The sequence below is a fragment of the Colletotrichum godetiae genome, assembly GCF_030913485.1.
Source record: "Colletotrichum godetiae strain CBS 193.32 chromosome Unknown BDP55scaffold_8, whole genome shotgun sequence".
In the NCBI taxonomy this organism is placed as follows: Eukaryota; Fungi; Ascomycota; class Sordariomycetes; order Glomerellales; family Glomerellaceae; genus Colletotrichum; species Colletotrichum godetiae.
This window is the reverse complement of record NW_026851256.1, coordinates 268556-283336: the sequence shown is the minus strand read 5'-3', so window position 1 is coordinate 283336 and position 14781 is coordinate 268556. Positions and strand designations below refer to the sequence as shown.

At 50.7% G+C, this 14781-nt stretch overlaps 6 protein-coding genes across 6 annotated transcripts; 1 reads left to right on the top strand and 5 right to left on the bottom strand.

Moving 5' to 3' along the window:
* Positions 1-2568: 2568 nt before the first annotated feature.
* BDP55DRAFT_545958 (uncharacterized protein) lies at positions 2569-3057 on the bottom strand (the record flags this gene model as incomplete). The annotated part of the gene is made up of 1 exon (XM_060568616.1): positions 2569-3057. A coding segment is annotated over one exon (489 nt), but the record flags the coding sequence as incomplete, so codon positions are not given.
* Positions 3052-3556, bottom strand: BDP55DRAFT_407373 (uncharacterized protein). Its single transcript, XM_060567345.1, has 2 exons — positions 3139-3556; positions 3052-3074 (listed from the first exon to the last, which is right to left on the bottom strand). The coding sequence occupies exon 1, from the start codon at positions 3453-3455 to the stop codon at positions 3201-3203; it is 255 nt and encodes an 84-aa protein (XP_060433075.1). The 5' UTR covers positions 3456-3556; the 3' UTR covers positions 3052-3074; positions 3139-3200.
* A 664-nt stretch (positions 3557-4220) lies between these two features.
* On the bottom strand, positions 4221-5854 carry BDP55DRAFT_546232 (uncharacterized protein; the record flags this gene model as incomplete). Its single annotated transcript, XM_060568635.1, has 2 exons — positions 4221-4882; positions 4936-5854. Coding segments are annotated over 2 exons (1581 nt in total), but the record flags the coding sequence as incomplete, so codon positions are not given.
* A 2963-nt stretch (positions 5855-8817) lies between these two features.
* BDP55DRAFT_628704 (oxidoreductase family protein) lies at positions 8818-10128 on the bottom strand (the record flags this gene model as incomplete). Its single annotated transcript, XM_060571932.1, has 4 exons — positions 8818-9262; positions 9337-9526; positions 9580-9994; positions 10051-10128. 4 exons carry the CDS (start codon positions 10126-10128, stop codon positions 8818-8820), a joined length of 1128 nt encoding a protein of 375 aa, XP_060433073.1.
* Positions 10129-10977: 849 nt separating this feature from the next.
* BDP55DRAFT_691542 (oxidoreductase family protein) lies at positions 10978-12117 on the top strand (the record flags this gene model as incomplete). Its single annotated transcript, XM_060576984.1, has 1 exon — positions 10978-12117. The coding sequence occupies one exon, from the start codon at positions 10978-10980 to the stop codon at positions 12115-12117; it is 1140 nt and encodes a 379-aa protein (XP_060433072.1).
* A 365-nt stretch (positions 12118-12482) lies between these two features.
* On the bottom strand, positions 12483-13991 carry BDP55DRAFT_701973 (RTA1 like protein). The gene is made up of 3 exons (XM_060577936.1): positions 13219-13991; positions 12956-13130; positions 12483-12898 (listed from the first exon to the last, which is right to left on the bottom strand). Exons 1-3 carry the CDS (start codon positions 13711-13713, stop codon positions 12588-12590), a joined length of 981 nt encoding a protein of 326 aa, XP_060433071.1. The 5' UTR covers positions 13714-13991; the 3' UTR covers positions 12483-12587.
* Positions 13992-14781: the final 790 nt, after the last annotated feature.

The following is a 14781-nucleotide window of genomic DNA, read 5'->3' as shown; positions in this document are numbered from 1 at the left end:
TGCCCTGCCAATATGTCGTACGGTCTGTAAATGATAGGCGGCGTTGGCACGGACCGGGAACAGGAGGGATTTACGAATACAAATCTCTATACCATTACGCCAGACGCCGCAGAGGCCACGAGTCTGAGAGCCTCATTTGAGTCATCAAGCAGCGGTATTTCCACAACTATGGCCGAGAACCAGACCGTTGATAAACAGCGGAATCCTTACGCGCACGGCGTCTTGTGGTGTTGACGACAGGTCGTCATCTGCCATCAAGGGCCGTGATTGACTTTCAGAAACCATCGTGGTCGAGGCGAACTCTGGCACAAATGTATTGAGTGGCAGGGTCCCTCTTTCCCGTGCGCGCGTCGAAGAGAAGAGTTTGGGCCACCATGACGAGACGAGTCATGGTGCACCCTTTGCTCTTCGCTAGGACCACGCCGTCACGGCGTGGTCATATCCGACTGTTGGTGTGACACGGAGTGAAGGTATCCAAACTCTGTCTCTTCTTTGCCGGGAGTGAGAGGTGGTGAGATGGGATCATGAGATGGATTGAGTTGTAGATGGTGGCAGATGCTTTTGCTTTCTTGCAAGCACGCGTTCGTCGCGGAAGGCGCCGAAGTCGCGTGTTTGTAGATTTGGGAGGGTGATGGAGTTTGGCTTGGCATGGTTTTGAGCGCAAGCAATAAGCCCAAGCAACGACAGGTGTGGGAAAGTTTACACTTTGTTGTGAAAGGCATGTCGATTGTATGTTATTGTTGCTTTCCCCCTTTGGCCCATAATCCCTTGATGGGCGTTCGCACCCGCTGTGTCTTGGCTTTCCCGCGGCGTGAGAAACGCGTGATGGTAACATTAGCGGCGTCTAGGGTGAGAGAACATGTCATGGGCCCGAGAGTTTGCGGGGAGAGAGGAAACGATGGTGATGGGGCCACGATGGTTCGGCGATGGTATCGTTTTGTTTGGCGAAAAATGACTCGTTCGCCCCCGGCGCCGGTTCGTGAGATCTTTCCATGTCCCTGATCGCGGCGGAGCCAGAGACGGCGTTGAGAAGCGTCGCAACAAGTCTCGTGGCATAGTATCCTGCTTCACCCGCTTCATCCGTTTGCGGCGCCGGAAAAAAAAGGCTACACATGGATGATGGAACCCCAGCCTGCGGGCGTCTTTGTCAGCGTGGCAGCAAGCGCACTCTGAAAGTTTGACTTTCTGGTTTGGGTGTAGGTAGGGAAGATGGCAGACGAAGACATCGTTTTCGGAAATCCGAGAAGGAAGAATTGGCTATGGTGGTGGTGGTGGCTTACCTTAACCTCCTCCCGCGTCCGTCAACTCCACCACGATCCAGGATTTACGGCCGGACGGAGACGGGTAAGCTTTTTAGTGGGATGCAGGGCTTTCCATACCGATGTCAAAAGGCTTGCGGCCTACGGCCTTGCTCCGTGCTCGTTCGGCACGATGGCCGGCGTTCGGCCGGGAGTTTCGTGTGAAACGTGACCGTCGAGGATAGGGATTCCCGTTCTCTGTAAAATCTTCCTTTGACTTTGAGGTCATCATACATGGACGACCTCGGACGATGGGCAGGGCTGGCTGTCCTCGTGATGAGTTTTCGGAGACTTCAGTCCACAAGTCCGAAATAGGAGAATCTTGGGAGAGAAGGACAGGAAATGGGGACTCCGCGAGATAAGGTTGAGTTTTCTCTTCCCACACTTGAGATAGCTTCCGTGGTGTTGAGACATTGACAGCTTGCCTGGGGGTCTTTTTGAGTTATCATGCGCTTCTTCTAGAACAGGGTCCGGTAGCAAGACCTGGCGAGATCAAGGATGGACGTCTTTAGAGTCGCGAGGATATATGGGAAATAGGTTGGGTCGAAACATCTCGTCGTGGGATGTCTTTCAGGCATAATGACATATTTGTCCTGTAGATGGGCCGGCCTTGTTCGTGAGGTTTGTCGGGAGCTTCGGTGTTTCTGCGACGCACGGGAACCATAACTGATACTCGTGTGCAACTCCTTCCGGCGACCATGAGATGAATCTCTTACCCGTCTCATTGATTTCTTATTTGCTTTGAGATGAGGATGAACTCAACGTCTGGACGAAGGAAACTGGATGGCTAAAAAAGGCTTGTCATGTCGTTCTTTTACATACAACCTCCTCGTTCGATCTCTCGTCGCGGACTTCGGAAATGTCAGAAGAGACCAAAATGGGGGTTGCGATGTCGGGTTCTCGACTTTCGTAGGGCTGGCCGCATTGATGCCATCTTTCAGCAAACATGAAACCATTCTCATGATGATTTCAGAACCATGAGCTTAAGTCAATCAAGCATTTCTTGGAAAGGAGAAGAAAAGGCATTTCTGAATGAAATAACATGGCAAAGTTAATCATTCGCACCTTGACAAGCATACAGCAACGTCGGCGGAAAGGCTTCTTCATAACCCTCCAACGTGTTTCTTTACTTCCCTATGAACAACTTTTTCTCGGATCCGGACTTTTAGGTACAGTTGCGTTGCGTCCACCGTGCGCGGCCAACACACAACCTTATCTTCCATCTCGTCTGCTCAAAACTCTGGCCTCATGCCCTTGACGAGGCTGTCGCCTAATCACTTGGCTTGATCGGACCCCCAGGCACCGCGGACTGAGTGACAATAGGCCCGCCCGGGACCGGCTTGTCCGGAACGAGGGGACCGCCAGGGACGGGTTTATCTGGGATGATGGGACCGACAATGACATCCTCGTTACAAGCTTTGAGCGCCGCGATGATGGCCTGCTCGAGATTCCAGATCTCAAAGGGCGGGGTATTGCCGTAGATGAGAAGGAGACTCGTGAGCGTTGCGCGAAGGCCAATGACATCGGACGGTTTGCAAGAGCCAATTTCAAAGATTTGACGCTTCGTGTTCGTGGATGGACTGAAGATGGTGGTGGCGTCGCCCAAGGTGGTGGTGTCTACCTTAACTCCTTTGCTCGCGAGAATGTCGGCCAGGTGTAGGAGGACCATGTAAGTTCCAAAAGAGGGTTTAGTCCCCTGGGTGACGGGCTCGAGGAGAGTGAGGTATGTTTCTTTGAGTGCGTTGAGATCTTCCGTGCGCTCAGCCAGAGGAAAGTCTAGATCTTTCTCGTGTTGTTAACCTGGCACCAAACTGGAAACGATCGTGGTCGCGGTACGTACCAGATGAAGACGACTTGCGCTGGAGGTTAGGCTCGCCCAGCTGTGTGGAAAGTCAGGGAACTTTAAACTGGCATCAGGGATATCTCGACTTGGACAGGATCAAGAGCAGATAAGAAGAAGGGGAGTTTTCTTACATCACGCTTACCAGGCCTGACTTCTGGGCTGTTAATAGGAGGAAGTAGGATGGGGCCAACTGGGTTAGCTGAGGCGGTACCTCCACCAGGAACGAGAATTGTAGAGCCATCTCCAATCGTGAATTGAGGCGCGGCGTGGCTCAAGGCTACGAAGGCGAGCAGAATCATGGTGTAGGCCAGCATGATGGTACTGGTAACGTTGCTCAGGTAGAATTCATCATATCACTACGGCAAGGAGTCTGCTAGGAGCAGCAAAGAAGAGAAAGTGGGATTTTATAAGTGAAATGTTATGTTGCCATAGGGAAGATGTGGCGTAACAGGACTGGAAGATCTGCCTCCGGCTCACGAGATAGTTGAAGAACCTAGAGTATATCTTGAATGCATGCATGGCAGGCACATGGCGGTTGATGAGAGAAGATAACCTTGGTAAGGTGATTGCAATGGAAAAAGAATCGATGCGAAACGGGCAGGAGCTGCAAGTGCCATTTATCCAAATGCAACTCAGGCGTTGCGGATTTTGGTACTGGCTTTGGAACCACATTAGCCAAATGTTGGAAATTGCTAGATCACGGGTAAGTTGAACTTCTTGATTTGCGGCTGAGTGATCCTACTTTAGGGGGGTTTCCTTTGAGACTTCGGAGTTACATCTCCGAATTGCTTGCCGGATATGTAGTTGGAGGGAGTCAACTTTGAATGACAGACGACTGAGTGAAAAGTCCGAGAAGAGGAAAGAGGTCGCGAATGTACGATATGCGTACATAGGGATGCGTTTGTGCGTTACGGTAAATATTTGAAGGCAAGATTCCACGTCCAAAAAGGGTATAATCGCCGTAGATGCTTGTCTAGTCCATCACGCAGTAAAGTCGTTTGGGGCAAACAACTCCTTGATACATGTAGCCTCCAGCAGGCTCGGTGATTTTTGACATTCCGATTCGAACTGAAAACAGATCAAATGAATGAACCCATCGGCCCAATTCCTGGTGGAGCATCCCCTCCCAAGATGGCATCGATCGCATTGAGATCGCCGGGGTCGAAGAACTCGAAAACATCGAAACCTGCAGGCCCCTCAAAGAGTGAAGGGTCAAAGACCGGCATCAGCTCACTGTTTGGCGGGTGGTTTCCGTCATCAACATTGCTGCAGCCCACGGTGGGTGCGACATGTGGTGCTGCTTGGTCCTGCCGAGGGGTATTCGGCGCATTTGTTGAACCAACCGCGTTCTGCTCATTCAAGGCGTTGGTGCAGACTTGATCTATCTCCTGAATCACTTGTTCGGCTAGGTCAACCATGACCTGCGCAGACCTGAACATGCTGCTCATTCCACGGAGCGTCTTGCAAGTTGACTGGAGCTGACGCCGGGATCTTGCCGTTAACATTGGCACCTTGGATGATCGTAGTTCTCGATATGCGACCCGCAGGGATAGAGATACGGCGTATGGCACGAAAGTGATATGCGATAATGAATTACCGTAGTCCTCAATAATGGTTGTAATCTTGATAGCGGAGAGAGCCTGTCGATTGAGCGCTAGTGATAAGTGCTCAGATCTTGTTGAACCAACAGGTATCCGACATGATAATATGCCGATACCGTGATAGAGAAGTTCCATGGAAGCTGTGAGACAATCAGCTTCAGCTATATATACCTTGTACTTGAACCAAGCTTACCTAAGAGGCGGGATTCCACGCCCAGAGCGTGTGCCTTTTCGACGAGGCTATCAAAGCTTGGAAAATCCTCCATGACAACGCAGCCCGTATTCTTTACTGCCGGCCGATATAGGTCGATGATACATCCGAGCAAGACCACAATTTCGAGGAAGAGTCGGAAGCAGCTGTCTTGCTCTCGAAGACACTCCTCCATGTCACGCCCTAGGTCTCTTTCGTGTATCATCACCGGTCGTCCGTGGAAAGCTGCGTTGAGCTGATCCATGGCCCAGACACAACAGAATAGCCGCGTCAAGTACGCCGGATCCTCGGACCTCGCCGGCGGATTTTGGAGGTGAAGTCCCACTGTCTGGGCATTGCTGACGGCCTGTGCCGCCAGCTCGGCAGACAGATGGCGGTCTTGCGAGAAGTGGGTGTACAGGGAGAGAATCACCATGATGGCCACGGCTTGGACTCGGTCCTTGACTAGGCCGAGGCCGAGTGCTTTCCGGATGGCCGAGGAAAGACGGAGGGCGAATTCTGAATAGCTTAAGACTGCCGATGAGTCTTGTCCGAGTGTCAGGTAAGGCCTGGCGCTCGGATTCGAGCCGGCAGCTAGGCATATGGCTTGTTTGCAGAGAACTTGGGATATCGTTGATGTTGACGCTCGGAGTATGTCGAGATTCATGGCGGGAAGGATACGGTGAACATCTCGAATGTAGATCTTCTCAAGGTGGTCGTAACTCTCCTTTTTCGGTAATACGGCGAGGAACTGGTGTACCTCATAGTCTACCGATACTGCCGATGCAAGTTCTGGAGTGAGGCTATCGCCGTTGTTTCTGCGAGAATACCAGACGCCCACGGCGTTGGACTCGGCATGACCGCGACTTGTTGCGGGGCTATCGGCTAGAAACGCGCCCTCCGGATTCAAATCACCTACAAATCTGTCGTCATTATGGTTGGAGTCGGAATCTGTTGGCTGGACCTTGGTTTCAGGACTCGAGATGTGAGTTGTTGAATCTGTAGCTCGAATTGCTGGGCTCTCAGTGGGAACTACCAGTGTCCCGACTGAAGGTACTTGGCCTTGAATGGGAGGTCCCGTGTTGATATTGTTTGGTCGTGTAATTACTCTCTGAGGTTCTGCATTGACAAAACGACTTCGAGGCTGATCAACTGGAAGCGTTGAACTCAGGGTAGAAGGCTCCGAGTTTGCAACATGAATTGAGTCAGCTGTTTGGTTGTCGTCGTTGGCATCGTCTTCATCAACGCCGTCGACGGCCTCGTCACCCGGACCCGATACCCCAGCCTCATCTGTACTCGGGCTGTACCGCAGAGACGGATCTATCGGCGTTGCGGTCGCATCATCCAGAGAATCGTTCTCGGCGGAAGCGGCCGGCCCCGGTGGATGGCCCCGTTTCCTCCAGTGAACAGTGTGCGGAGGCGGAGACTCCCCTTCCCCTAGCGGATGAACACATCGCTTCTGTAGATCCGTCAACTCTCTGTTCTTCAACCAGAAAGGGAAGGTATCGCGGCGAGTCCGCACTCCGATTGGTCACCAGTGCAGCATCCCGAACAGCACCCGGCAAGGTTCAAGTCTCTCTTCCGACTTCGCCTGCAAGGGGAGGAGCAGAATGCTTGACTCACTTTTCGTCTCCGACAGGTATCACACGCATGCAACGCAATTTTACGCTTCTGAACAGGAACGTTCGTGGTGTTGACGAACTTGAGCTTGAGCATCCTGTCGACGTGAAGATGAAGACCCGACGGGCTTGGGTTTGCGTGGCGGCGGTTGGCAACACATTGGACGGTGGGGCTACCGGGCATGAGGTGATCGGACTGGCCTAAAACGGAAATGCCGATGACGTACCGCTGAAGACCCGTTCGTCTCCAAGACTACACCCATGCAAGGCCTTGCGTATAGATCACATTTTTCTAAAGCTAAGCCTGATGAATTATCAAAGGAAGCTATATCTTAATCCGTGATAGTATAAGTCTAAACTGGTAGGTGTTCGCTGCACATATGGTTTCTCAATGGATGACGATCAAGGTATCCCAAGCTATCCAAAATTATAGACAATACGGCCAAGATATTCCCGAAAATTTACCAAGACCGATTCTCTACAAACACTGGAAAAAGATGTCAGCATTCATATTCTTCGTTTTTCGCAATTTACAAATCACTTACGCAACCCTCAAAACCACCGTCACCGCAGGGGGTATCATCCGCTAACATGCAGTCTCCTCTCCAAGTGTGCCGGTCTCCTCCTTCTGCTGCGCTGCAGCAAAAGGTATTGCGTTCCTAAGCAGACAATCAAAGATGAGTCGAAGCCTACACAAAGGATCCAGCGATGTCCGGTTCTACCATACCGGGTAAAGGGCCTTGCAGCTCAAGTGATTAGCCTGTTTGCCATAGTCGGTGCACCACCACGCATTAGCCGAGCCCAGGAACAGGGCGCTGACAGAGAGAAGGACGGCAGTGAGATTCATAATATAGAAATGAGAATGGAGAATGGGGATGGAGAAGCTTGCAAGAGATCTCTGGTTTCTGTTAAATAATTCAGTGCCGACTTACTATGCTACAGCAGACAGTAGTCCAGACGCACCACCTGTCAATTAATTCGTATGTACATGTATTTCCTGGGTAAATTACATGGAATTTCCAGGATTTACTAAATCTCTCATAATACGGAGTACACATTTGAGATAGAGCGGCATCTGTCGATCTGCTCCTACCTAGTCTGAGTAATCAACGGGCCATAAAACTGCATTACTCATGCCGGTCAGCAAGCCTACCACCTTTGTCCGCAGCCAATTTAGATGTATCCTCTTGCCAGGATTGCACTGAGTCATGAATCATACAAGAAGGATCAGACACAATTGCTCTGACATGTAGGCCATTTGTCGTTCTAAGCACTGAGGACAAAATTTTGGAGCTATACCGAGCAGTATCAAGAAAGAGACACTTGATCTGGCTTTCCTGACCCTTCTAGTACTTTTGGAGACCCCCCAAAGACCAAATTATTAATGTTTCAATAAGAACACGATTGGCTGTAAGGACTACGAAATTACCAGTAGTAATTAGTGCAGTTTTCCCTTGTTCTCGGAAAAGACAGGTTCATAAGGTGGCGAGTAAGCTAGGATGGACGAAATTGACAACGCTGTCATGAGCATCGACTTGACAGGGGCTGGAAGACGAGGCACTCGTAAGCGGCGAGTCCGTGAACATGATCTCACATAGTCTCTGTGGGACATCCGTAATTTATTCTACTTTCCCCGTCGCGTACGGCTAGTGGGTCAGCTACCCTTGTCATGTCTACTCTGTAATTATTCCGTAGCATGCCTGGAGAGACTTGCCTGTTTTCATTGCAAAAGGCATATCCGTTGATAAGGTTGATATCCGCACGGAAGAAACGGTCAAAGAAAGCAGAACTTAACAGGTCTTGTAGATTAGTAATCTGAGAAATGTCAAGACCAGATCGACGGGCTTGGTGCGGCGATGCGACCGGGTAACCGGCATCGTCTCCATGAGTCGTAAATGGCGCTGTAATCTCTGAATGGTCGCGGTCTCACCGTCTACGAAATATCGGAGAACGCTTGTATTGCTTGAGAAGTCCGGAATCTGCGGCCCCGGTGACAAAAACCTTGCAATTTTGTGACTGTGACTATGATCGCACATGTAGCCGAGCTTCATCACAGAATCATAATTGAAGTCACCTTGCCGGCGTCAGGCACTGCTGGGGAGATGAAGCTGATTAATTTGATAGCTAATCACGTCTTACCCATCTTAAATAGTACGTATTAAATAGTTGAATCGCGGAATTATTCGTCACTTGATGAACCTTGATCTTGGGTGGGTAGATAGATAGAAGGTTTTCGCAGATGTCTCGAGTCTCAGAAGTACATGCGCTAATAGGCATTCTGCATGATCATCTTGATCAAGTCCAAATCTTCCCGCGCATCCACAGCCGATGTTTTCGGGCTAGTCTTTTTCGTCGCACAAACATAGAAGTCTAAGAACTCGAGAGTAAAGGGATCCTCATAGGTCTTCCTAACCATTGTCTCTTGGTAACCATCGCCTTTGGCGGTCTCGATTTTCTCCCTGATGGTCATGGTGACCGGAAGCCCCTTTACGTACGGGGTATCGTAGTCGACGCGCACAATCTTCTCTCGCGAATAGATCTCGAGGTGAGCATCGAACCTAGGCACGTCGATGATGCCGGACTCGTACATGACGGGAAAGCCTTCGTATTGGAATAACACGTTCCAAATTGGCAGGCCAAGGGAGGCACCCACGACTCGTGAGGGCATGCCGACCATCTCGCGCAAAGCAGAGAAGTCGTGAACACCGAGTCTGTGAGGTAGGCATGAGAGGTCAGTGAGAAGGAACCGCTACTTGGGGCGATTTGGCTTAAGGACGTGACCTACCCTGTGAACAACCTGTACATCGTCATCGACTCTGTCGTTGCCTCAACTCCAAATTCATCAATGAGCGCTGTTTTTACCATCTCTTCTTCGGTAGCCTTCATCTCCGCGGTATCTTGCTTCGGATAGTCGGTGTGTTTCTTGGGGAATGTGCCAGACTGATCTACGAAAGAGCTGTTTTGCCCAATGATGTCTGTCCAGTGTCAGCTTGTTTTCACATTTTCAACACGTCGAACAGTAGCATACCTCTGACCCGAATGTAGTCAATCTTTTTCATCCCGCCTACTTCCTTCACAGCATCGAGAAAAGACTCGGCATATCGCCTCTGGTATCCTACGAAGATTTTCGCCTCCGATGTCTGCTCCGCAGCGATGATGGCATCAAGGTCGCGGTAATTCAGGGCGAGCGGCTTCTCCACGAAAACGTACTTGTTGTGTTGAAGAGCTAGAATCGCTTGTGAAGGATGAAATGCGTTGACGTTGCAGATGACCACGACGTCCGTATCAGGAGAGGTAATCAGATCTTCAGCATTTAACGTCGTCTTGAGTGAACCGCCAGCGACCTTTTTCGTGCAGAGATCAAGGGCTTGCTGAGAAGAATCGCAGATGTAAGTGATCTCAAAGTGAGCGGACAGACTGTTTAGCACAAGAATGTGAGACACCTATGTTTGGGAATTGTCAGATTCTGTGCAAGTGTGAGTTCGGAAGTAAGACAAACCTGCGCGAGCTCTCCCAGACCGATAACCCCGACTTTGAGAACCTTGCCAGGTTTGTTGCCATTTGTGACTCCGACCATATTGAGGAGTGATGGAAATATTAGGCTCAAGGATGTACTTCAGGCAGGCAGGTTGAAGCTGAGCTGCTTTTGGTCGTCCCATCACAGAGCAAATCATTGATATATGCATTCTCTAACGTCATATAAGCACCTGTTCAAACACAAGCGTATCCTCGTTGCTACTAGAGCTATGTCGAGGTCTAACTCTCCTATGGGCTGTCGCGGACCTGGAGCATCGCTCCAAGTTCTCGAAGGATTGCGTGGCGCGGCTGCTATTATCCGAAGGATCTGAGTAAGATAGTTCTACTTCAGGCCCCGGACAAGCGGTCCGTCTGATGCAATCGCATTCATATCCCGAACAGAAAGTCAACGCAGTGTGCTAGACCAAAGATCCTTTCATCGTACGCGCGTTGAAAACTGCATTGTGGCGGCGCGTACAGCTTCGTGGTACCTTACATGGAGTCTTTTTGCACTTCTACCGGAACGGCAAGTGTTGCATCTTACATCAGCTACACACCCTTAAAATATGCAGAACCTCCATATCCGGTCAAATCCTACGACTCAGGGGCATGCCACCATCTTCAAGTAGACGGCCCGTCGTCTCCGGCCCCTGAGTCCTGAGGCATCTCGAACGGAAAACGGGAAGGATCGAGAAGGATCGCGAAGGGTAAAGTCGAGGCCATCAGCCTCTAGGGACCCTGAAGATACAGCCAGAAGGATTGGCGGGGCTTGCATGATACTCCGACTTTCCTTTTCCGCTACCGACTACGGCCATCATGTTAGATAGCCTGGTGAAGAATGCCCCTTCTCCAAGCAATTCACGTCAGTGTCAACGAACAATCTCTTCTTTGTCAAGCAAACGTTCTCAAGATGTCTGGATTCAACGAAATGCCTCAAGTCTGGCGAGTTTACCTCTACGGCGCTGGCTCTATTGCCTGGCGACATGGCGTCGCGGCGAAAAGCCTAGGCGGTGATGTCCAGCTTTTTGCTGCAGACCCCTCCGAAAATGCTCGACAAGCATTGCTCGTCAAGTTTCCCGACGCTACTATCTACGAAGATGCCGAGAAAATGCTTGCCAGTTCCCCGGGACAAGAGCGTGACATAGTCGTGGTAGCTGTGCCCCCATTCTTGCATCACACAGCAACACTACGCGCGTTCCGATCCGGCCGCCACGTTCTCTGCGAAAAGCCGCTGGCAACATCCGAGAAGGAGATGGCCGAGATGTTAGCCGCCAGTGATGAGGCCAATCGAGTCTTTGGAGAGTGCAGCTTTCGGTATCTCGGAAACAAAGCCTTAGACCGCGCGCGTCATTTGATCGAGACGGGAGGGATAGGCTCCATCTATCACGCCCGGTTCATTAACCGCCATCCCAGAGCTCGCGCGGGAATCGAGTACCAACCGTCGAGCAGATGGTTTCTGGAAAAAGAGAAGTCTGGCGGGGGCATCATATTCGACTGGGGCGTCTACGATGTCACCATGTTCTTCGACGTCCTCCGTCCTGTTGCTGCCACGGTTAATCATGCCTGGTTAGCCACGCCAACTACTGAAGCTGACCCATCTGGGACAGCGATCTCTGTAGAGACACACGCCGGCGCGTCCTTGACTTTGACTCTTGAGGACAGTGTCGTCATTCCATTCTACTGGGAGCGAGCCAGCGGTTTTCATGGGGACGCTCAAGTCGCCCTGAATATCGATGGCACATCTGGTGGTCTGACATGGGAATGGGTCCCGACCTTTGACTACAAGGACGGAGTCAACGAGTTGGAGCAAGGCTTCAGACTGGTGCACTATGTCGACGAAAACGGCAAAGTCAGCGCCAGGGAGGAAAAGTTTCCTGCCTTTGGGTGGGAGGACGCGAACCAACGTCCTTTGCTCTCCTTCGTTGACTTGCTCGAGGGACGTGATAGCGTTGCTCTGTCCAAGAGCAGGCTCGAATTCAATTTTGGTGTTGTATCGGCTATTTACAAGTGTGCCTCCGAAGGCAAGCCCGTCCATGTACTGTTGAAGTAGAGTCGTGGGACTAGAAACTTGAAATTGATACTATTCCCTGCAACTTCGAACATTTCACGAGTTCACGTAATAATTAGTTGAGAGGTCTGTGAAATGACAACCGTCTTGTATCACATCGCATTAGTAAGTAAACAGGATAGAAAGAAATATTTGAGTGAAGGGATCATGGGCTGTCACAAAGGCAAAGCTTCACGTTGTTTCCAGTCGACTACAAGAAATTGATCTGATGATCTTAAGCGAGACACCCAGATGAGGATCTGGCACAACTAGCTCGAAGCAATCGTGACTTAGAGAAGAACTGAGGCTTTATGACAAAGGCCAACGGGCTTGTGACCAGTCCCCGTACCTGTCCGTTTGTCTGTGTATTCCGAAAAGTATCTGTCTCCTCCGTATAGAAAGTTTGAACCTCAATCTCGATCTCGTTAACCCTCTGCAACTTGAAAGCGGTTGCAATTTCCCAAACCATAGGTTCACAGCCTCTCTGCAGACGTCTCCGGCGCGACCTTTTCGCTGCCGCCAGGAGTGATGGTTTGTGGAGTTTCCTCCGCATTGATCTTTGTCTTCGAGGTACGGAAGCGGAATTTAGCCTCGTTCCATCTTTTTCCGAACCCAAACCCTGGATGGAAAATGGTCAAGCATAAACATGCTAGAATAATCATGGTTCCATCAAGAATCATGAACTCAACCTCTTGGTTGGCAAGCTTTCCACCAAAACCCTCGCTGAGCTCTACGGAACGGAAGACAGTTCGTATAAACAAAAATGCTGTCGCACCGAAGAGTGCTTCAAGGTTTTAGCTTCATAGACCCGGTCGATATTGGAAATGGCCAGAGAACATACCGAACAAGAATAATTTGTATTTTTTGCTGTTGACCAGATCGGTAAACTTGGGATTACGCATCTCTGGGTTCTTCTTTACGCGCCAGAGGAACTCAAGACTGCAGGCAGTGAATGCGAACAGGCAAGCAACCTGAATCGACAGGCCAGCGACCAGAATGTTTGTTCCCACATCGATCTGGAGACACCAAATTGTTAGCGGCAGATTTCAGGAACAGTTGCGGCAATGTCGTCGTGATATAGGCGGGTAAAGAGTGATTACGTGCCATGTGTGGATTATCCAAAGGCGTAGACGCAGCAATGCCTCCACCGACGGCCTGGACAACAAGGCTGACGATATCGCATCCCAAGAAGAACGTTGTGTACGAACGAGGCTTGATTCGACTAATAGCCTCCCCGTTGACCACGACGATGCGCCCCAGAGTCAGATAGATGGCTGCCGCGATGAAGACGGGACCGATAGTCAGAGTAATGAGGTACCACAAAAAGTAGTCTCTGCTGAAGGGATTCCCATTCAAGAGAACCCGGGCGATGTATCCAACGGTCTCCGTCAACAAGCCAAGGCAAATAGCTATCATGAAGCCCTTTGTCTTGTGCTTTATGCCGAGAAAGATCTGACCGCATGCGAGCACGGCCATAATCACCAGGAAGAGGACATTTCCGGCCACACTCGGTCGGTAGCGGACGAAGCCCCATTGTTCGACGGAGCATGTGTCCAGAGTGCAGACGAATCCTGGAATGTAGCCTTCGGGGGCCGACATTGTGAACCGAGCTTCGTCGAGATGACAGATCTTGGGGAACCTTGGCGAGGATAGGTTGCTTCAACCTAGAGAGAAAGTGGAGGAACCCTTGACTTGACATATTTAAAGCTATCGACAAGTGAAGGGCTCAAGGACTTGCGAAAGGGGACTGGCGATACCGGTGGATTGGTAACTTGGCCAACACATTTCTTGGCCCAACCCCATTGTTGGTGAACACTTTACTTTGTTTGATAAACGATTGGATGACAGGTGAGACAAACACAACGGCTGTGTTTCCCTTGGTTCCGACCTCTAACCCAAGACTGTAGGAGGTGTATGCAAGTCGGCCCGAGACGCCTTGTGGGTAATTGGGATGTAAGATTGGTGGCGCGGGGTATTCTGGCTAAATCGACGCATCCCCATGGGGGCCAGCCAAGCATCTCACGGATCTTCGCGCCGAAAAGCTTACCACTTCTATATGGTGAGCTGTGCCGTGCCGCTTGGCTGCAGCGTCTAGCTAGCCGAGCCGCAGACAGCTTGGCGAAGGCTTCACAGACGCCATATCGAGATGGTGTAGACGCAAGTCATAGATCCGTCAACCCATTGGGATCATGAATCCTGCCATTCTGGCACAACACCACGAGGAAGAGGTGAAATGACGGATTTCGGAAACTTCGGGACCAAGTCACGGCGGCAAGACTCGTTATCACATTGAAGGATCCCCTGAATCCTTCGAGAATTGCATCTTTAGCCAGGCAACAGTCGGCATTCCCAACTTGGTCTTATCATACGGCCTGGGCCGTGAAGGATCGCGGGTCTTCCAAAAGCAGTTTTGCACTTTGGTTCAGGGCCTGCCTCGCGAGGCACGGCGAGCCGCCCAAAGCCGCGTTGCTCATTCGACAGGAGGCTGTCAGCTACAACCCTCCTGAGCATTGAATTCTGTGATACCTGAGCCTTATCTCCAGAGCTGTAGGATTCGTCATCGGACAGGAATTGTCGAATTCTGTTCCGATTAGCGCTCATGTTCCTGCTGTCTCGTAAATTCTCATTCTAGAAATTGAGATTCCAAGTGCTCCTTGTTACTAGGGA

Bases quoted from the DNA above. Each gene is read 5' to 3' on its own strand.
- BDP55DRAFT_407373 (XM_060567345.1), bottom strand. From the start codon at position 3,455: ATGCTGGCCTACACCATGATTCTGCTCGCCTTCGTAGCCTTGAGCCAC.
- BDP55DRAFT_701973 (XM_060577936.1), bottom strand. From the start codon at position 13,713: ATGTCGGCCCCCGAAGGCTACATTCCAGGATTCGTCTGCACTCTGGAC. The intron at 13,131-13,218 runs GCACGTAATCAC...TGGTGTCTCCAG, and splicing joins CTTTGGATAATCCACACATG to ATCGATGTGGGAACAAACAT. The intron at 12,899-12,955 runs GTATGTTCTCTG...AAAACCTTGAAG, and splicing joins ATACAAATTATTCTTGTTCG to CACTCTTCGGTGCGACAGCA.